Source organism: Hesperophylax consimilis, chromosome 4 (genome assembly GCF_061612785.1).
Source record: "Hesperophylax consimilis isolate HC1 chromosome 4, BYU_Hcon_1.0, whole genome shotgun sequence".
In the NCBI taxonomy this organism is placed as follows: Eukaryota; Metazoa; Arthropoda; class Insecta; order Trichoptera; family Limnephilidae; genus Hesperophylax; species Hesperophylax consimilis.
Window position 1 is genome coordinate 39,826,327 of NC_142839.1, and position 23,065 is coordinate 39,849,391.

The 23,065-nt window shown below is 35.1% G+C and overlaps 1 protein-coding gene across 1 annotated transcript in view; it reads right to left on the reverse strand.

The window, feature by feature from the left end:
* The window catches only part of wb (wing blister), a 393,659-nt gene that overhangs the window by 33,126 nt on the left and 337,468 nt on the right, over nt 1–23,065 (reverse strand). Inside the window, exons 13-17 of the mRNA XM_089631097.1 lie at nt 6,957–7,063; nt 3,963–4,158; nt 1,625–1,761; nt 1,467–1,583; nt 443–670 (exon numbers count right to left, since the gene is read on the reverse strand). Coding sequence (XP_089487223.1) covers nt 443–670; nt 1,467–1,583; nt 1,625–1,761; nt 3,963–4,158; nt 6,957–7,063 — 785 coding nt within the window. The remainder of the gene's footprint in view (nt 1–442; nt 671–1,466; nt 1,584–1,624; nt 1,762–3,962; nt 4,159–6,956; nt 7,064–23,065) is intronic.

The following is a 23,065-nucleotide window of genomic DNA, read 5'->3' on the forward strand; positions in this document are numbered from 1 at the left end:
CTATGTATGTTAGTACATATCATCAATGGTACATATAGAAAAAACTGCAAATGTATGACGGCGGGTGCAATTCCATGATAATGTTATAGGAAATCAACAACAGATGGCAGACTTTTCCACTTTTTCACCATGTCAAAAATAAGTGAAGTAGCGATGAATATTGAAAGCTGGAGGTTCCAGACTCTGCTAAAATAAGTTAAGTAGCAATGAATATTGGAAGCTGGAGGTTCCAGACTCTGCTAAAATAAGTGAAGTAGCAATGAATATTGATCGCTGCAGGTTCCAGACTCTGCTGAAATAAGTGAAGTAGCAATGAATATTGGAAGCTGAAGGTTCTAGACTCTGCTAAACTGAGTGAAGTAGAAATGAATATTCAAAGCTGGAGGTTCCAAACTCTGCTAAAAATGCAGTGAAAAGAGTGGTGAAGTCACTGTTTTCTCACCTTGCAGGGGCACTGTCCACTCTGATCGCAGCTGCATCCCTTATCGCCGCATGCCTCAGAGCGCGTGCCCGCCGCGTGGCACGCGCAGGGCCGGCAGCGCGGGTAGCCGTGGTTGTTGGGCGCGCACGTGTCGCAGTGCGGCCCGGCGTAGCCCTTGTTGCACCTGCACGTGCCGGAGGTGGGTTCGCACTGAGGCGTCACCGACCCTGCCACGGAACAGTTGCAGTACTAGAAATGTGAAAACAAAAAAAATTATTAGAATGAAAGAATTAGAATTAATGAAATAGAATGAACGAATTAGAATTAATGAATTATAATAAATGAATTAGAATTATTGAATTAGAATGAATAAATTAGAATGGATGAATTAGAATTAATGAATTAGAATGATTTAATTAGAATGAATAAATTAGAATGGATGAATTAGAATGAATGATTTATAATTAACAGTAAGTTCAATGTGTTCCCAATCATTTTTGACGTCGGCACATTCGACAGTCACACTTCTATGTTTGACGGCTGACCAAAATCGATTTGATCAAACCGTGACACGGGCCGAGGCGAGGTTTAACAAAGCCATTACTTGAAACGTCAAAACATTAAAAACGGCTCGATTTCTGAGGACGTCAAATATGTTTTTGTATAGACGGTGTCCGGAAACTAGTGGTACAAACTGGTGAATGAATCTACATCACATTTCGAGTCGATTTGGTGGTAATTTGTTATTTTATTTGAGCTTTTCGTCTATCAGCTGTTTATTGTCTTTTAAAATGAATCGAAGAGTGGACAGTTGCTGAAAAAAGGAGAGAAGTAAAATAAAAATGAAAATTGATATTATGGATTTTCTTTGTGATTCCTCAGTTTCTGCCTTCTAAAAACAGATCAATTTCAATGTTTTCTTATTCTTCTTGTGTCAATTTTTCAGCACAGCCTTGCAGTGTCCGTAATTTGAGTTAGTTGGACACACAATCATGTACCCTGCCCTGGGAGAAGTAGTACACACAACAGAATAAGGTTTACTCACTTTACAACCCTTGTTAGGCACTAGTCCCCAAGAGCCAGGGCGACAGTCCCTGCAGGTTGGTCCCTGAGACAGCGGGGGGCACACGCAACGCCCTGTATCGGGGTCGCACACCCTGCCCTGGGAGAAGTAGTACACACAACAGAATAAGGTTTACTCACTTTACAACCCTTGTTAGGCACTAGTCCCCAAGAGCCAGGGCGACAGTCCCTGCAGGTTGGTCCCTGAGACAGCGGGGGGCACACGCAGCGCCCCGTATCGGGGTCGCACACCCTGCCCTGGGAGCAATTATCGCATTCTGGAAGGAAAAAAATAACAATAATTTAACATCAACATAGGGTGTCCCGTCAGCTACGGATCAAACGAAGTGGTGTTATAGGGGAGGTCATTTAATAATAATAATAATTGTATATTTTTTTATAGCGCCGTTTTTGTAAACGATCACCTCAAGGGTACAATGCAGTTCCTAGGCTCTATCTAGATTTATTATTTACTAAAAGATAAAGAAAAACATGTTTTATTAAAAAGTGTATGACTTTGCACGCAGACCACACTATAAAAAAACACTGGACATTGATTTGTTATTTTACCCTTCGTTACTATCGATATTACATTTATAAGCAGATGAGTGGCAAAATTAGAATTGATATTTATTTTAAAAGACTGGAGAATTTTGCAATAAAAATTAACTATATTTAGTTGTTACATTCAGAGCTCTTTCAATGAAATACAATATTTTGGACGTAAAACAAATCTAATACAAGGGCTAAGAAGAAGCTACAAGCCAAAAATGTGTAAATTCTTCGTATACCTTATATTATAGGTAATAGGCATTACATTCGCTTGATAAACGGAGTCTAGAAACTTTCGATTTCAAGCACAAAATGGATTTTCATTTATTTTGTAAATAATTTTATAAGAAAGCAAAAAGGTTTTTTTTTTGTATTAGGCAATTCACCCTAAAGAGAGTGCTATGTGCCGTTAAAGTTAAGGGAGATGGTTATAATTTCATGGGAAATCTATACGGGAATAGGAAATCTCAAATATTGAAGTCATTCAAGTCTATGAACTTGTATAGAACTGAGAAAATGCGAGAATTGTTGAGAGAAAGTAAATAAGGAATACTAAGGGGAGATTGGTGGGTGATTTTTATAAGTAAACGATAAATGCCTTTGAAAGTTGAATGATTTTTACAATTAAAGAAAACGTGATCAAGAGTCTCATTTTCCATGCCGCACTGGCAGAGTGGACTATCTAGGACCCGGATTTTAAACAAATGGGATGCAATGGAGCAATGGCAAAAAAGTTAATCACGTGAAACTGTCACAAATAATCTTAGCTATAATACTGTATTTTTAAAAGTTGTTTCCTTTACCCGTTCATACATTTCAATTGATTTTTTTTAGTAGTTTACATTTATATTTTTTATTGAGTAATTTATTTTTTATTTGTATTCTACTCAAGCGAAACGATAGGAAAACCTTCAATTTATCTCAAGCATATTTTTGTATCAAAATAGTGATTTAGCATTAAGCTTCGCCTTAACAATTGGACCAGAACATATTTAGTCATTTTGATTGCAAGTAACCTTCCATTTTTACTGTAAAAATGTTAACCACCTCCTAACATTAAAACTCGTAGTTTAGTAAAATGAAATTAAACATTAAAAAATTGTGATTTGCATATTACAAATAATAATTATTTATTACAGAGTGACCAGTAAGTTATATGCCTTGCCGGAATCAACACACAATGCTACAGTTTTTTTAGTTATGGTTAACCTTTCTATAATTGTTATATATGTCAAATCCATTCAGCTTTTATTTAAAAAAAAGAATTTCACAAAAATAGATATACTATCATAATCTGTATACGGAATACATAAAAAAAACTTAATACATTAATTTAACAGCATAAATAAAAAAGAAAAATCCAAAACACACTGTAATTTTTAGAACGATTTTTTTTGATGGAGTATTTGAAAAAAATGATAAAACATTAAAAGGGTTGAAAATTGAAATACAACATATTCTAATGATTTATTTTGGGGTATTATGCCGTGAAACGCTACCTCCTTCTTTAGCCAACGTTTCGGACGTCACAGTGTCCATTATCAGGTCACAGCACGTGTACACGGAGAAAAAATAGTATTGCTAACTTATTAAGAATCTTTACAAATTATTGGTAATCCGGTTAAAATGGGATTGCAGGTCTTAAATTAAAAGGTTTCCTGATAAGCTTTTAGTAAATTACGAACATATTATCACGATGTCGGAACACGTGTTCATGAAAATCAGAATATTTTCGCATTTTTCGACACGATATAAATACTCGTGGATTGTGAAAATCTCAAATCACATATACAACTTATGCGGTCATTTTGATTGCACATGACCTCCACTATCATCCATCCACCTTTCGTTTGTTCCCTAGCTTACAGGACACCCTGTTTATGTAGGTTATGTACGTTTGTTAGGTTAGGTTAGGATAAAGACTCACTGATGCAGCCCCTGTCCCCGAAGCCATAGTGCCCCGGCAGACAGACGTCGCAGGCCGGGCCGGTGACCCCGGCCTTGCAGAGGCAGCGTCCCGTGAGCTGGTCGCAGAGGCCCCCCTCGCCGGCGCGCTCCGCCCCCACGGGGTCACACACGCAGCGCGAGCAACCGGAGCCCGAGTTTATGCCCCAGTGACCAGGCTGGAAAAGTCACAAATTAATAGCTTCATTTTTGATAGTAAACTTAACTGAAATTAACAAATCTATACAGGGTGTATCAGCACGTACCCGACAAACTTTAACCAGCTTTTCTTAGCACATTTGGAGTAAAAAATGTTATGGGCACTTTGCTGTCCGGTAACATTTTTTTTCAATTAAAAACAAAAAAAAATATTAAAAAATCCACACTCCGTCACTGTCATTGGCATTGTTTCTCGTGTTCAACAGCTGTTATTAGCAAGTGTGTCAAAAAGCGTCTTCGCTCTTTCATACACTCTAAATAATAATAGTTAAAAATGAGACGAATGGTGCCATGCCATTTCGTTGTGATTGTAAAAGCGCGCCAATGTAGGTACGTACGTATATTATTCAACGAAACTCGAATAAAATATTGCCAGATGGGTTTTCAAACTGTGACAAAGGATAAAACAGTGGTGACATGTGGTGAAAATATGAATGGTAAATTTTTTATTAAAAAAAAATGTTACCGGACAGCAAAGTGCCCATAACATTTTTTACTCCAAATGTGCTAAGGAAAAGCTGGTTAAAATTTGTCGGGTAAGTGCCGATACACCCTGTATACACGGAGAAAAATGAGTAGGTATTGCTAATTTATTATATTAAGAATCTCTTCAAATTATTAGCAATCCGGTTAAAAACGGGATTGCATACCGTTTCCTGTTAAACTTTGAGTAAATTCGTAATAATATCAGAACACGTGTTCATGCACCGGCGTTTGTCTTGATAATATAATATAATGTCGGGATTTTTATGAATACGTGTTCCGACATCGTGACAATAGATTGGTATTTTAATAAAGAGTCAATTTAATCAGGAAACCTATCAATTCATTCGTTAAGGGCCTGCAATCCCGATTTTAACCGGATTAGGAATAATTTGAAGAGATTCTTACTAAATTAGAAATATTATGTATAAGTGATATGACCGACCGGTATAAGTGACATGACCGGTCAGTGGTTGAGTGGGCATAGCGCTCACCCGAGCGTCGCGTGTTCGATTCCTCGGCTGGCTAAGTCCTCCATCACAACACAAGCAACATTTTCGGCTTTCTGTGGTGGTAGTAGGAGATTTTCAAACATTGTTGGGTTATTCGTGACCCGGGAATGTTTGTCTTCTTAAAAAAAAAAAAAAAAAAAAAAGTAATTTTTCTCCGTGAAATAAAGAAGATTTTCTGTGGCGTGGCTTTGTTTTTTATACAAATCTCCAGTTTTATTTCGAGATGGATATCATTTTACACATTTGTCCTTCAAAGCAATAAGAAGGTTACTTTTTACACGGGGTTCGAAAAACCACTACCATTCCCTTTTCTTACCCCTTAGCAGAATGTCGATACTTCTTGATGATATTTTATACGCATGGCGTTCAAAATAACAGGAAAATTACTATTATTTTTAATGATAAACTAATGTTTATAAGACAAGGTTTTTTAAGCATAGCACAGAGGATAACAAATTATAATAAACAATAATTAGTCGCTTGAAATATCCATACAAATTGAAGATATCTCCAGAGTAAAAATAAATGCCGCCGACGTGATTTCAACCCGCACCTTCTGAGTTGGTTATAAGCAGTAATTGTTGATTGAAGTACTAGTAAATTTTGAATTATTTTGCGTGTTGGAAATCAGCCGACGTAGCTCAGTGGTTCAGAGCACCTGACCGGAGATCAGAAGGTGCGGGTTCAATTCCCGTCGGCAGCATTTATTTTTATTTGGGAGATATCTTCAATTTGTATGGATATTTTAGGATAATTACTATCTACATATGATATCGAAAAACTCCATACAAAGCCCACACCGATAAAAGGAAAGATATAATTTAAATTGTGACTGTTTTAGGAAAGGGAATTTAATAGAGATTTTCAGATTCAGATAAGTGTAAAACTAATAGGGATTTATTATCATTACAATACCCAGACTTGCAGCGCCCATGCATTATGAAAAAAATGGTTCAAAGTGCTTTTTAAGGGAATCGAACTTGAAACCTCACAACTCAAAGTCAAATGAGTAAACTATTATGAAATTCGCCAATGCATTTTTTTTTTGTCGGGGAAACTCATTTATAAGGCAGCCATTAGTATTGTTTCTAAAAATGGTTGACGTCATAAATTTAATAAATAAGCTCGTTACACACGAAGAATATAATATATAAGTATATGTGGGCGTGAACAATAATTATAAGAATATGTTCACTCTGCACACGCAAGCTATATGGCGATATAATATATTTCAGATATCCCCAAACTTTTCGAATTAGGCAATTACTTTTTGACAAAGAATCTTACAAGAATTTATGTTCGTACATTTTTTTAATTAAATACTTTAAACATTAAACCGCTTCATTAGCAGATAAGAAAATAATGAAGCAAAACAAATTTGTGTTACGACAAGAATTTTTTTTTCACCCACGGTTATAAATTATTTTTAATTAATAACCGTAATTATTGGAATTGACCAAAATATGTCCGCGATCGACCGTTGGGAACCCTTGACACAGAGAAGACAACTGGACAACTGAATACGTTCAAGCTCTAAGGTTAGAAAGGGGAAGGAGAGGGGAAATATAAATTACAACATATCGCTAGGCATGCAGATCAAGGGATATAATCTAGGCCACGCCAAGTTATATTATATCACCCGTCTGTGTCGATCGTATGGGATTGTACGTGAGATATCGCTCGCAATACACATATTATATTTATATTATATTATATTCCTCGTGTGTAACGGCCTTTAAAGGTTGTATGTGTGTATTATTTACCTCGCAGCGATCACAGGTCAATCCGACCACGTGCGGCAGACACCGGCATTGACCGGTTTTAATATCACAGCTCCTGATCTCCGAACCTCGTTCGTTGCAATTGCAACCTGCAATAAAACAAACGTTAAGCCAATGAGAAATATGCACAAGAAGGAGCTATACCTTAATACTATTTTCATATAAAAGCACACAGTTTCCAGAAAGTACCTACCTACTATCCAAAGATGGTATGCGGTACACAAACAACTATACGACAAACTATTAGATAATATTTAAAATAGGGTAGAGTTGTCGAATTCAGCTGTTTGCAAAGACTCTTTAAAACAACAACACTTGATTTCAACGTGAATATCTAATGAAGACAACTAATTAACAGGGGTTTAAGTTAACATGCACAAAATAGGGTTTTAGGATGTTAGTTTGGGTTATTTTAATAATTTACGCGTAAACCTTCAAAGATAACTTTCATTGAGAAAAATGGGCTTAAATGCATCTTTTACCATCTCCGGGGTCATAAATAATTATTTTTTAACTAACGTTTATAAGACAAGGTTTTATGTATAGCATAAAGGATAACAAATAATTATAAGCAATAATTAGTCATCCGAAATACTACTAATACAAATTGAAAATATCTCCCGAGTAAAAACATTTTATTTTTCAATTTGTATGTATTTCGGATGACTAATTATTGCTTATAATTATTTGTCATAAATTATTGTTTCTAGTAGTAAGTTGAAACCAAGTGAAATTATTATATTTTTTTTATCAAAATAGGTTTATGTAGATTGAATTAGATAAACTTGATAGGAGAGTGATTTAAATTTGGGTGGTGTGTCAAATTCTTTTGAATAATTTTATAGTCATATCCACCAAATTGTGAACAAAGATATGAAAACATCAGGCCAAAAACGTCAGGACTCAAATTCAATACAACCCTGTAGTTTGGTCTTCTTACACAATCATTTCTTATTAAATACAAAAATTAGAACACAAATGTAAAATAAACGATTTAACTTATTTATTTAAAATACTAAACTCCAAATTCCACTGTTCTGAACTCCTGCAGCTCACAAACCTACGCATACCCACAATAAAACCCGACAAAATATATTATTCTACTGCAGCATACCTAGAAACAACCATAGCTATTGCTCATTCCCCGATATAACTGTAAACCACTAAGAGAAATCACACTGACATATTTAATGTTGAATTTTTTTCCGTAAACCTACCAGATCAAAGAATTTTTATTATGTTCTCTTCTCATATTCTCTCGGGGGATTAAATAAATAAATTAAATTAAAATATTTACAAATTACTTAGAAAACACTTTCATTATCAAAACCAAAAGAACAGAATGCATTTTGTAATTGTTTAAATAATATTACAGGTGCCCTAATGAAGCTTGTGAATAAATTACACAAGGTGGGCATTTACAATAATTAGTGCCTAGACGAGTTGTTTCATAATAAAGTTGAGGATCAGTCAAATTTATATTAAGTCAAAACATTAAATTATTTTGGATATTTCACGAATTTTAAATATTCAAGTTCGTTAATCATGACATTTTGTAAAATACACAACAGAGTTAAAAATTATTTGAGGTTTTGGCTTAATATCGGCTTAAGTGGTGTTAAAACAAATTCAACGTACCTAGTCATTTTATTTCTAAATAAATTGACATGTAACCATTTGGTTCAGGCAAGGATGGACAAATAGTATAAAATATTAGTAATTTAGTAAATAAAATCTTATTCTTAGGAATTACACAAACTATAAATGCTGCACCAAACACCTGTGCCCAGTGCCCCAATGCCAGAAACGGCAAGGGATAATAATTCTCAATACCTATCCTACAATCTTCGACTGTCTACTGAATAACGCAGTTTTCGATATCTCTAATCGTTTAGAATAATCTCACACGGTTCAAGTTGCGTAGATAATTTATTAGCGGGTTTCCGTGAGAGCGTTCGAGATTATACAGGAAAATTCAATACGTAAAAGGTTACATCTTAAACAACTTGAGGCACTTACAAAATAATTTATTCGATTTCAATAACACAGTTTGAGAACCATTTTTTTCTATATTTTTCTTACAGTTTTAAAATACAGACAAAAATTCGTCAGTGCTCACCGTAAAAGATATTTGCTTGTACAAACAAAACATATTTTAGCTTATTTATTATAAGGAAAAAATACTGCCGAATCATTCTCATTATACAGTAGTTGTATACTGTACAGTGCTAAAATGAATTATTTATTGTTTTGTGTTTGATTCGTAGAGCTTCATTTATTATTTTTTTAAATTTAATGTAAATAAAAAAATAATATTATTATAGGACAGTTTGAAAATGCCCTTGAAAGCCGAAACAGTTGTAACAATAATAGAAAACAAAAAAATACTTGCAGAACTTCTGATGATAATATTATTAAATTTGATTTAAAACATTAAATTTAAAAAAAAGAACTAAAATGATTTAAAATTTTTACGATTCTGAGCCTTTTTCTTAAGATTTTAATAGCTATTTCTAAATCAGTTGCGTACGAAGACTAAAGTTAATGCCCAGTGTTAAAATTAAATATCAGCTTACCAGCAGTGGCAAATTAGAACGCAAAAAGTTCTAAATCTTATTATAACAAGTCATTAAGTAACCAGAGTAACCGTGTTTAATAGTTTCGGTGACTACAAATTATTCGGTAGTAATTTTATGACAGTAATTATCATTTGGCCCAGAGCAGAAATTCAGCTAGTATCGTGGAAAGCAAAGATAGGCAAGGCTGAAAACCCGTTGTGTCGATAGCCTGTTAGCTGTTAGTTAGATGAGGTACGCTATACAGGCTCTATTAATGGAGTAATTAAAGACCTCCCATGACGGGGAGAAGAGGCTTATTGGAGCCTATTTATGTGAAAAGGAGAGACCGATGGCTGGACCTTCAGAAGACAGGGCCTAACTTGCAAAATACGATAGTTCTGAAATGGAATTGGCATTCTTCAAGGATGACATTTAGGTACCTAAAATAGAAAATTACATTATTTTTATATTATTTTTGTGAATAAAACAAAAGTGTCCCATTAGCTGGTGTCAGTGACGGTTCGTGGTCTATCTCATTGGGGGATTCAACCGGAGATTAAAAAAATCCCTCAGATACATGAAAAAATCGATTGTTGTTATTTTCCATAAAATTTTCACATATTTTCCTTTAAAAACGGGGTTGTTGGCCATTAAAGAATGAATTGATAGGTATGCTAAAAAGCTTTAAGTAAAATACCAATGTTTTGTCATTATGTCCGAACACGTGTTCATTAAAGTCCTTACATGTTTGCATTTCGTCCTGATATATTATTGAGATCAATGCAGGTGGATAAACACGTGTTCCGATATTATTAAGAATTTACCAACACTTTGTCAGGAAGCGGCTTACAGTCCCATTTTTAACAGGATGACTAACAATTTGAAGAAATTTTCAATAATCAGCAATACTAATTTTTCTCCGTGTACAAATTTTATCACAGATTAGCGACCAATATTCAGTGAGCCTGAATTCTTGACAAATCAGTTGGAATTTTGAAAATGACAGTTGACAAATTAGTGTATCTTATTTAGTTTCTAAATTATGCGATGAAACTTCTATATATTTAAGGGAATATACATACACATAATATGGAAAATACCAACATTAGATTATTTTTTATTTTTCATATATCTGAGTGAATTTTTTCCTCCCTTTTTTAATCTCCGATTGAACTACAAATGAACTCACACGATTCACGGTCGCGGTATCCCGCAGGGCCCCCTAATAGGTCCGCCCCTGGAAGGCCTATGATGAAGCCCTTAGGTCCCAGGGCCAGACACGTGATGTATTTTATACATTATGCAACATAATTGAAATCATTTCTAACGGTTCATCTTTTAAATTGCATCCATGTTTATGTTTATGGCATTCGTGAACAGGGGAAATTGCACAAAGTTTATCGAACACGAACATTGTGGGCAACTGTGGGTGTAAGGCTAAATTTATTTGGGCTGAAATGCAGCGTTTAAAGAATCCAGTGGTTGGCGGACGTTTTCGATCCAATTAAATAATAGAATGTATTTTATAGGAATGAGTAGTTGAAGTAACAGTCACCGTTACACAATGTGAGTTATTGACGGAGGGAAGAAATAATGACCACGGCAAATAGTCGGCATTTTCTTGTAAGTTTAGATTAACGGTAAGATAGAACAATAATTATTATAAACCAGAAAACGGGAAATTGTAAAAAAAAGTAGTAAACATCTCTAAGACTATACATAGTATATACGGTTCCATGATAACTCAACACAGTGACAATTCAACACAATTTTAAAAATTGATATAAAGTCATTAGAAACGGTGCAAAAATTTTTTTTTTAACTTAACCTAACCTAACCTACATAACCCAGTTAATAAAGTTTTTGTTTCATCACTTTCCATGACTTTATATAACTTTTTAAAGATGTGAAGAATTATCATTGTGATGATCCCGTTACGTGTATATACATTTACAGGGTTTTCCAATAAGAGATATTATTTTGAATAGCCCGCTATTTCAGTAGATGTTACTTTTAAAGCTGTCATTTTTTAACATTTGACAAGTAAAAACTACGCCATTAATAAATAAAAATGGAACAATACACGCTTCAACAACGCATTGAAATTATTAAAATTCACTTGAGTGAATCAAATGCAAATCATCTTGAGTGATGAGGCCCATTTCCACCTCGGTGGCTTCGTCAACAAGCAAAATTATCGCATCTGGGGCTCGGAAAACCTAAGAGTTATTGTTGAAAAGCCTCTTTATCCTCAACGTGTGACTGTTTGGTGCGGTATATGGTCCGGCGGAGTCATTGAACCTAACTTTTTCGAAAATGAGGCTGGAGCAACAGTTACGGTGAATAGATTGCGCTATCGAGAGATGATTAATGATTTTTTATGGCCGGAGTTGGATGGTATTGATTTGGACAATGTTTACTTTCAACAAGACGGCGCTAAGTGCCACACACGCAACGAAACCATTGATCTTTTACGATTGAATATCAAAATAACACCTCTTATTGGAAAACCCTGTATTATGGTGTATTAATATTTTCCCGAAGGATTTTAACCAGCGATTCCTGAGTTAAAATTGCAGATTTCGTATTGCTGATCGATAAGTTTTTTCAATTAAAAAAAAAAATTTCACATCGCCACTGTCACACTTTACACTGTCGCCCCCATCTCGTCTGTACGGTGTTGCTGGAACGAGTCAGAGTGCGTATCACGTGTCCGTTAGGCTGTATCCGGGTGATGAATTTTTAATTTTTTTAAATTTAAATCATCGAACCGCAAAATGACATCTACATTTTTCACTCCAAATATGCTCAGGATCCTTCGAGTACGTGCTGAAACACCCTCCATCCAAGGAGTGAATTTCATGAATCTCATCTTTTCATGAAAACCAAAAAAATCAAAAGGCGAAAAGTCAACAACGGTCACTGCTTCCGACAGAAATTCAAGTATTATCTACGTTTTAAGGCAAACAGATTTACGCTATGTATCGAGCAGATTGTCGTATAAATTTTCAATGAAATTATACTTGGAAAATGTACTGAACACAAAGCGCGTGAAGCGAATGCAATTCTGTTTGGTAGGTACAAATTATAAACACTAGCTTTCTCTACAGTGTTTGCTTGCCCAGAAATAACAATAAGACACAACAATGTATTGACCTGCAGCCAAAAGCTCCGTTGAAACGTCTCTTTCTGTTACACGAGTCGTTTATTAGAAAGAAGAAGAGGTTACAATGGAGCTATCTGCAGTTTGCGTTTACTTTCCATCATGTCTATTATGCTTCCAGGTTTCATATCAAAACTTTGTTCGTAAATAAAAACTTTGGCAAAATTTCCGAATGTAATCAAAAACGTCAGATTTAAATTCAACATTGATAAGTGGAACAAGATAACAAGCGCTGTACTTCAACACATTCAAGTTTCAGCCAGAGTTGAAGTAACATTCTAACTGCTGAAGCCACAAAGTAAAAAATACCCCAACTATAAATGCAGCACTCAAAATGCAAATAGTAACACCGCTACCCGTTCAACTCAACAGTGCCGGGATAATTTAATGGTGTTTTGGTTTTTACGGTCCGCCGAGCCATCTGGTTGGGATTCTGACGGGATTGCCCGGGATGCCCGCTAACATTCCGGCCTTATCAGAACAAATATAGAGCCCTGATTGATGATGCTAAGTGCGCGGCGGCGAAACCGGTAGCGAACTGCCGGCCGCTGGGTAATTTCCACTTGGACCTGAGCTCTGAACACTGCTAAAGTAATAGCTAGAAGCAATGTTATTTATTCTCCGGCGGGTTAACGCGGCGATTTATCAAAGGTTATCCCGTCGGATTTAGATTCCGCAGAACCCTAACAGATTGGGAAATTTTAATATTAAGGACGGGTTGTTTCGGAGAATTTCAACAATTCATCAAAATTCAAAGTTGAATTTCAAGTTCTGTGAAGGTTCTATTCAAGTTCTGTTATTATATCATTATTGGTCAGTTGTTTCAGAAAACTGAAATGATGAAAGAACTTGAATAGAACCTTGACAGAACTAGAAAATTAACCTTTAATTTTGAACAATTCATAAAATTTAAAAGTTGATTTTAAAGTTCGGTGAAGGTTCTAGTCAAGTTCTGTTATTATATCATTATTGGTCAGTTGTTTCACCAAACTGAAATGATAAAAGAACTTGAATATAACCTTCACAGAACTTGAAAATCAACCTTCAAAGTTGAACAATTCATCAAATTTCAAAGTTGATTTTAAAGTTCTGTGAAGGTTCTATTCAAGTTTTGCTATTATATCATTACTAAACAGATGTTTCACAAAACTGAAATAACAACAGAACTTGAATAAAACCTTCACATGACGCGAAATTCAAAGTTGAAATTTGATGAATTGTTCAAATTCTCTAAAACAACCGGTCTTAAATCTTTTTAATTCACCAGGTGTCGAACAGTTCATTGCAAGGCTGGTTACACTTCTACAAATTCATGTCACAGATTGTTATTTTTTTATTGATCACTTTGTTCCAGAGTTAGTGTAGACATGTCGTATTGGGAAGTATGGAATAGGGAGGTATTTTTTACATTAACTCCACACAGGAGACCCTCAGGAATATCCCTCTGGGCCTATGTCATCTTTGGAGACGCTGTGAGAATAATTTTTTTGGAGAAGGAGGAAACACAGAGGCCTGCAAATCGTTCCACGGTTGAGCAGTCGAACTCAAGATCGAATCTTAGAAACGACCCGTTTTGATGTCTCAAATAATATAAATCGTGTACAAAATTTAGAGTTTGGCATGTTTCCCGACTAGGGATCAATGACGCTAGTTCCTCGGAGCATCTTTCATTGAAATACCGGTAGAAAAATTACAGCATTCCCACCTGACGCACGGAGAAATATTCTGTTAAAAAGTGATTGCTCGCCATTTCCCAAAATACTCGTAAATGTCAGTAAATTCAGAACATATCGGAACACGTATTATTGCAGGTTCAGACACAATTTTTTTGGAAACCTGTCATTCGTTGAAGACCTACAGTCCCGTTTTCAACAGGAATACGAATAATTTGACGAAATTTTAAATAAATTAGCAATATTTTAGATCAGCAAGTTTTCTCCGTGCGCCGTTGTTCTAAAGATTGCGTTTGTTAAATGGAACGGATCGCCCGAATGTGCACAAAGTATTTTGGGGCTCCAGACCAGAGGTGGCTGTCAAATTCAACAGTTGGGAGCACTTGTGATTTGTACAATGAACGATTCTCTGGACGTTTAGATTCCGCATTAAACCAAAAGATTCGGCAATTTTGACTATTCTCCGGTGTTGAAAAAATGATTGAAAAGTTGGCTGGAATTCAACAAGCATTTCGTTGTTGATCACTTTGCTTCAGTGTGAGTGAAGGCAGGTATTGAAGTATAGCGAATGGAGGTATGGTAAAATGGGTTCAATTTGTAAACAGATTGCCCGGGGATCGATACTCGATATCCAGACTCGACTCCTCCCTTCCTCGCAGATCACAATCACTCTAACTCGTGTTAACGAGCTGATAATTTAACATGCTCTAACGATTTGATGAATTACTCCATTGTATCGGCCATGTATCATCTGTCAATAGGATACTTATTCATGAATAAACCATCTTTCCGTGGATAATTTTGGTTTCCGATTTGACTTTTATTTTTTAAATTATTAATAGAATTATAGACAGCCCTGATTTAGTGAGTTTAATCACCTGCATCATTACAACTAGATCAAAAATTCTTTTTAATTGCAACGTTAATATCAGAACTGAGTCATTTAGATACTTGTTTGAACCTAGATTGAATGTATTTAGCAATACTTTCGCAGCAAATGTAGATGTGTTCAACTACACGGAATATAGTTTCAAGAAGGCTATAGTAACATACCTCAGAAACAATAACAATATTCTTATGGATGGGCTCTATATAATTTTAAATGCAGCTTTTACTATTGATTACTGTTCCACTGAATTATTATGTACATATTTATCACATGTTTGTAAAAGCTCATTTCGGGGAATAATATATAATAAATTGCTAATTGTATGGATGATTTCAGTCTCTCGTGTCTAGGATGAACGAAGTATGCATGAAGAATGAGTTAATGATGAATTTAAGTAAGTCTAAAGTAATGGTGTTTGAAAGAGAGAGTTGGAAAACAGTGTGCAATATAGCTGTGAATGAGGAATACTTGGAGCAGGTGGATGAGTTTGTGTATTTAGGAAGCATGTTTACGAGAGATGGGAAGGCTGACAGAGATATTGAAAGAAGAGTAAATGCAGGTAACTCCATTAATGGAGGACTGAACGCAGTTGGCGCTAACAAAAAATTGTTCAAAGAAGCGAAGTTAGCAGTCCACAATGGAGTGCTGGTACCTACCCTGATGTATGGAAGTGAGGCATGGAACTGGCAAAGAAAGGATGAAAGTAGATTGAATGCTGTTGAAATGAGATCCCTGAGGCGTATGTGTGGTAAAACCATGTATGATCGTGTGAGGTATGTGGAGATCCGCAAAGAGTACAAGGCTGATGTAAGCGTAGTGAGTAAGATCAAGAAAGGGAAGCTTAGATGGTTTGGGCATGTAGAGCGAATGAGCGAAGAAAGGAGTGTAAGGAGAATATACGATGCAAATGTGAATGGTAGCAGAAGTCGGGGACGCCCGAGGAAGACATGGCACCACCTAGTGAATCAGATACTTGAGTCGGGCCATGTCAAGAGACGGAAAAATAGAAGAGTATGCATGAATGTGAATGAGGCAAGGAGTGTGTGCCAAGATCGAGTTGTTTGGCGGTCCGTCCTCTCTGCCTACCCCTGCGGGGAAACGGCGTGATGGTTAGTTAGTTTAGTTATATATAATAAATAATTATTTAAAAAAAATATATGTGCGTATTGCAAATTAAACAGCGATTAAATTGGAATGATTTCTTATCTATGAAATCAGTAGATAGGTATACGATGCAGAAATTAAATTTTATATACCTGTTGGTGCGCATTATTTTATTATTTATTTCAAACAAGCCGAGGTCCCGGCGTTTCCTGGGCATTACACAGAGTGACCTTCTTCTTGCTTTAATGGTCAAGTGTGCAAAATTTCATCAATCTAAGAATAAAAATGTAGGTTCGTATACAAATCAGATCCACGCCGCCGCTCGCCGTCCGGATGTTAAGAAACTTTTATTGTTTAACGAGTAAAAGTGTGCATAGAAACTTCAACAACCCGCTCGGATGACGGTATCTGTAGTAGCTATGGGCAAAGTATGTATACCTAAAGACAGTTACCGTAAAAGCCTTCAAAACACGTGTTTCTATGCAATTCTGTTATGCGAAACAAATGTTGTTTTATTATTAAATTTATCGGGATGTTGTTGTAGGTCCGACTGCTTATTGAAAAGCAGTTACCAAGAAGGACTTCTGCTGAAATGAGTTATTTTCTTGGATCCCCAATTCCCCCATTGGATGAAGGCATTTTTGCTTTCGTGCCGTACCTTGTATTTGAAAACTTTCAATTTTAACATTTTAAATAATAAACGAAATGTGTTATTCATTCATTCCGATTTTCAAAGGTTTGGTAGTTGTTAACAATGAAAATAAAGATTATCCAGCGATGCAAATTGTGTTTATTTCTCTACTTTTTCATTCACCCACAAACCGGTTCTTCTAAATGCTTGATGCGTAGTAAATCTATGATTGCTCCCTTTGCGATGCAATTCAGATGTCATTGGGTAAAATATATAACGCATAATAAGCCAATACGTCTGCTATTATGCGAAGGAAATGGTTTCCTAGGCTTCAAAGTAACGTAGCTACTAAGGCAAGGTGCTGGCTACTGCGGACATCGTGAATGAGTATGGAGCTTTGAACTGCGTGTATGGAGAGATTTATGAATATATTCACGACGGGTAATACGCAATGCTGCAGACACGGAAGTAAACACACAACCAATGTACGGTGTTCAGGATCTAATCTTAAACTTAAAATGCTGGCACATTTCAGTATACGGAGGCGGAAGTCACAGAATAACCAACACCAAAACACATAAATATACTTACAAAGTATCGTATTTTCTTACCTACCTATACTACAAACGCAAGGCATATACGAGGACTTACGGTTATTAAATACAAAAAAAAAATTAGGTTATTTAAAGAGTACGGTCATGTTGCATGTGTGAGTAATCTTGGTAAGAGATTATTTCTATCATTGTTTGAGGTTATCAGCAAATATACCTTCCATATTTTACACAGATCTGGGTGTCGTTTATAAGTATGAGGAACAACAGAGGACCGAGGCTCGACCCCTGGGGAATACCCGACAACGCTGGTATTGGCTTCTGTATTTCAAATATAAGCGTTTAAGCGAAGAATATAAGCGATTGTTCATTGAAGTCGAGTTTGAACATTTGAAATATTTTAAAAAAACATAATAATTTAGACATTTTAAAATACCTAGAAGAAAAACATCCCTAGGTTACAAATAAATTTGAATTCCTCATTCTAACATCTATATGAGCGGATCTTTTTTCTTGTGCAATAATGGAGGACTTAGCTTGTAGATAATATAACTAGCAACGCCTGGGTGGAAACTCGATGCTTAGAACCGCTCGGCCAACAAACCGTGTTTATTTAATTTTTAAAACGCCAAACAACCGTATTGAATAAAATTAATATAAACCTAGCAGTTAAACCTAACTTAATAATTATGGGTTGACGACGTAATAGATATTCAACAAAGGTCGTGCAATAAAAAGTGAACTCACCCAATTCAAGCGAATTTTGTACAAACATATCGTACAAAAAATTGTATGTTGGACGATGAGCAATGCTGTACTAGCAAATAGGTAAATGAATTTATATGAAATTATGAATGAATAGTTTCCGAGTCGACGGTACCCATACCCGCCTCCCAAATTGAAATTATTATTACTGTGCTATTAAACTTTTTCCATTTCTATTTCTATGTAGGTATCTAATGTTATCTTGGTTAGAATTTATGTTTATATTTCTGTTAAGTTTCGGATGGGTGAGAGCGAGAATCGTCAAAAATTGGCAAAGTTTTAGACATTTTTTTATTGGTGCAGGATAGTGTCCAAAGCTGAACACCAAAAGTCTTGGGAATACAAATAAGAACCTATTAATTATTGTATCATTATTTTTTTTATTATTCCGTATTAACATATAATTTACTGTCTATGCTAATAGAGTTTATCAGGCTATTATAAATAGTAATAAAAAAGCTCTCAAGGTTGTTGAACCTAAGCGGTTTTATTAGATGATAATATTACGGTACCTACCTAACGAAGATTGATATTCGGGTTTTGACAGTAAACAATAGTAAAAATATTTTTGTAAAAGTCGATAGTAAAAATTCAAGAAATTTAACCAACAGACCTGCTCGAGTAGTATCGCATAGTAGCAGTAAATACTCAATCGATGAACTCAGATGTTATGAAAATTGCAAATTTTTCTATATAATTTTAGGCGAATCCAACGGAAAAATTTTCAGCTCGCAATGCGATTTACATCGTGAGCTGTGTAACTTGTTTCAGTAAACTGTGAAAAAAATAATACTAAGGACGGGTTGTTTCGGAGAATCTGAACAATTCATCAAATTTCAACGTTCATTTTCGGGTTCTGTGAAAGACTTTTTCAAGTTCTGTTTTATTTCAGTTTTGTCGAGCAACTAGCCTACAATGATATAAAAACAGAACTTGAATAAGTCTTTCACAGAACCCGAAAATGAACGTTGAAATTTGATGAATTGTTCAAATTCTCCGAAACAACCCGTCCTAAGACGATCATTTTAAACTAAAATCTTGGGCAAAACCGGGCAGTATAAACACACTGAATGAAAAGAAGTATGATCTGTACCAATTTGGAAGATAAATAATGCCGCCAGTTTAAATAAGATCATTAGGCACAGGTCACAGCCTTACTAAAAAACGGGGTTATATTACGCGGCGCGTAAGATCAGAACAGTGAAAAACTTGACAAACCAGGCTCAAGGTCGGCTTTACCACACCAACGTTGAACGGGCGTGTAAGAGTAATTAGTAAGATGGTTAGGCTAGAAAATGATTTATTATTAAAAAAAGAGACATTTGAAAATGTTTCAAGTAAAAACTTTATGGTTACTTCGGGTACACGGAGTGTACTATTTTGTATTATTATTTTAGATGTGCAATCGTGATACGTTTGAATGGCGGCAATTGGCTTTATGTAGGCGCGTGGCGGAACTTTGCAGATGTGGCCGTGTTTATTTATTGTCCTTCCTTACTGTTTAGGTACTAACTGCTCACAGTGCTCACCGCTCTCTCAGCGGCTGCGGCGTTTCTGTGGGAGGCTGGGTAAATAAACCCCGATAACCAGACGTGGCGAGATGAGGGATAGGGGCAATCAACTGAAACGAGCTCTTGGGACTTGTGACATAATTTGATGATGACGGCGATCTGACAAACATTGCGAATAATTCAATGAATCAGTTATCATTTATAGATGTAACGAGAAAGAATGTGCATCATTAATCACAAGACTTAATAAAACGCTATTATTTTGATAAAAAAATACTTTGTTTGAAAACTACTTTAATGAGTATGTATATGAAACACCAACCGGTTTCGGTTGAGCCTGAATTTTCCTCATGCATATACTAAGGACGGGTTGTTTCGGAGAATTTGAACAATTCATCAAATTTCAACGTTCATTTTCAGGTTCTGTGAAAAAAATTTTCAGGTTCTGTTTTTATTTCAGTTCTGTCAAGCAACTAGCCTATACTGATATAATAACAGAACTTGTATAGGACATTCACAGAACCCGTCAATGATCGTTGAAATTTGATGAATTGTTTTTTTTGATGAAATTTTCCGAAACAACCCGTCCTAAGTGTCAGAGGTGTCTTAGAAATTTTAGAGAGAAAAAGCTTATGAAAATGTTGTGTATGGACAGGTTTTAGCAAGAAAGGAAAGGCAAAATGGTGTAAGCGACAATTAAGTCAAAAACGTGTTAGGCATACAGTTTTGATTAGACAAAAATTCTAAACAAAATTGTATGATTAACTAATTTTTGACTAAATTGTCGCTTACGCTCTTTTGCTTTATTCATGTGTGGAATTGCAGAGATTTTCAAGTGTTTGAGAGTGATGGGACAAGCTGCTGGCATTAGTGTACTGTCACAAGGAGTGATATTTGTAATCAATCACATATATGTAATAAATGACTTGGTTTCTCGGCACGCCCAGTAGTAACATCGCGTGTCGTCTGTGCAGTAAACAGAACTCGCTCGAACTAATACAATTATTATTTCATCTCTCCATCCAGTCTGCATCTCATTAGCAAGAGAGGTCTTGATTAATCTGTGTTTATCGAAGAGGTAAATAAATATTCTTGAATGTTTAGTTTACTTGGACGAACACGCCCATTAAACGCTACTTTAAATATTATAGAACGGCCACCATAAAAAAAACTGGGAAGAGATGATTGAAATTAATTAGTAATGAGTAGCTACCTAAAACATACGGGTTATTTTTTTACTGAATTTGTAGTATTTTTTAGTTTTTATTTCGGTGTTTTTGTTCTGCATATGTGATGTTATTTATTGTTATCAAGTTTAAATTGTAGGATTCCATTTTAATTTTAAGTTTTTTTTAATAATTATAGTAATATTAGTTTCCTAAAATGAGTAAAAAAAGAGTTATATAATATATTTATAAATCATTATTGTTTCAAAATTCCTTCATATGGCGAAACAGCTGTCACGCGTAGTAATAATTACGCAGCAGAACTGGTTTATACAAAATCTTATCAATTATCTTTACAAATTAATATAAAATAAATCAACCCGAAAAAGAGTTTTTTTAGCCTATTTTTTATTTAAAGAATAGAAAATGTTTTTAAATAAATTTTTGTTTTACTGAGGATTGAACATTTTTCCCCAGAAACTGGAGTCGATAACTATACCAACCACGCCAAATGCCGATCGGGTAGGACCGACCTTTATTTAGTACCTACGTTAACTGCTATCAAAGTTGAGAGAATCATTGTCATGAACAATGAGTCTATCTGCCGAATCATTATTAACTGCTATCAAAGTTAACCATTAACTGCTATCAAAGTTGAGAGAATCATTGTCATGAACAATGAGTCTATCAGCTCGATCGGATGTCGGGAAATGGGTTAATTTTCACGTCCAAGATTTACATAAATTTATTCACGAAAACAAAATCAGAATGCAAAAAGACGTATTTATAAAAAGGTAATATGTTCATTTTCTGGTATTTTACAGCAAAAAAAGTGTCGGGATATGTATCAACCTTGTTTGATGAAGCCAAAAAACAATGTAACCTAATATAGTATAAATCTATGGTTAACTGTAGTGTTACGATCAGTAATTTCCGCGATCCTTATAATCTAACCGCAAAATAAATAATAGTGATTAAAAAACACAAAGAAAACATTTCAATTAAAGTATAAACGCACTGCGCTTTAAATATCTAAAATAAATAGTGGATAATACCAAAGAAAAGTAATATCTGTGCATAAAAACAGTTACTGAAAACAACATAACCTCAAACGCCAAGACTTAGTGTCATTGTCTATGCAAGAGTGCCAACAATAAATACTAAGTAGTTATTGCCAGTACTAATTTTTCAAACGTACATTTGTGAGGGGTATTTTTGAACAAATAATTTAGTGATGTCAAACACTCGTAGCAAAAACCAAATAATCGCTGATGAAAAACCAGACATGGACAAAATTATCGAGTACATTGATAAAAAATTTGAAAATTTGAAAAGGGATTTATTCATCAAAATTGAATCTCAGGCAAAAGAGACTACAAAAACCATGGAATTCATCAGTGCTCAATATGATGAATTAATAAAAAAATGGATGCCACAAATAATATAAACCAAGTTATTCAAACTGACTTTCAAAATATTAAAAAAGATCTAACAGAAAAAAAAAAGTGGGTGTGTCAAGCCTACGCAAGACAGAAGTGAAACTTCTAGTTTCAGCTGATGCTTGGCGTGGCGCAGTTCGCTGGTGTCTGAGAGAGAGGAAAGAAGAGAAGAGAGAGAACGTTCGTGAGCGGCTCCCCCACCTCAACAAGGTTTCACTTCAAAAATGCCACAGCCGAGAATCGAACCTCGCTTAACTGATTGAAAGCCAACCACGCTGAGCACCAACTGTAAGCAAAGCCGCATAAATTGATTATATTATGTAGGTTCTGAAAATATGAGAGCTTGTTATGTTTTATAATGTTACCTACATCACACCCAAAATATAATATATTTTTAAAAATAATGTACAATGTACAGAAATAGAATCCCACACAAGATCGCGTAGTGCGCTCTAGCGAACGGATATTTTATCAGAGGGAGATAGTTTTAATTTTTTTTTCTGTAAATTATTACATATTATCAAAATAAATAAATTAATTAAATAAATGTAATACAATTATCATAATATACGGATTAGATAATAATTTTAATCCAACACAATAACGCAAAGCGCGCTCTAGCGGAGTAATGTTTTATCACA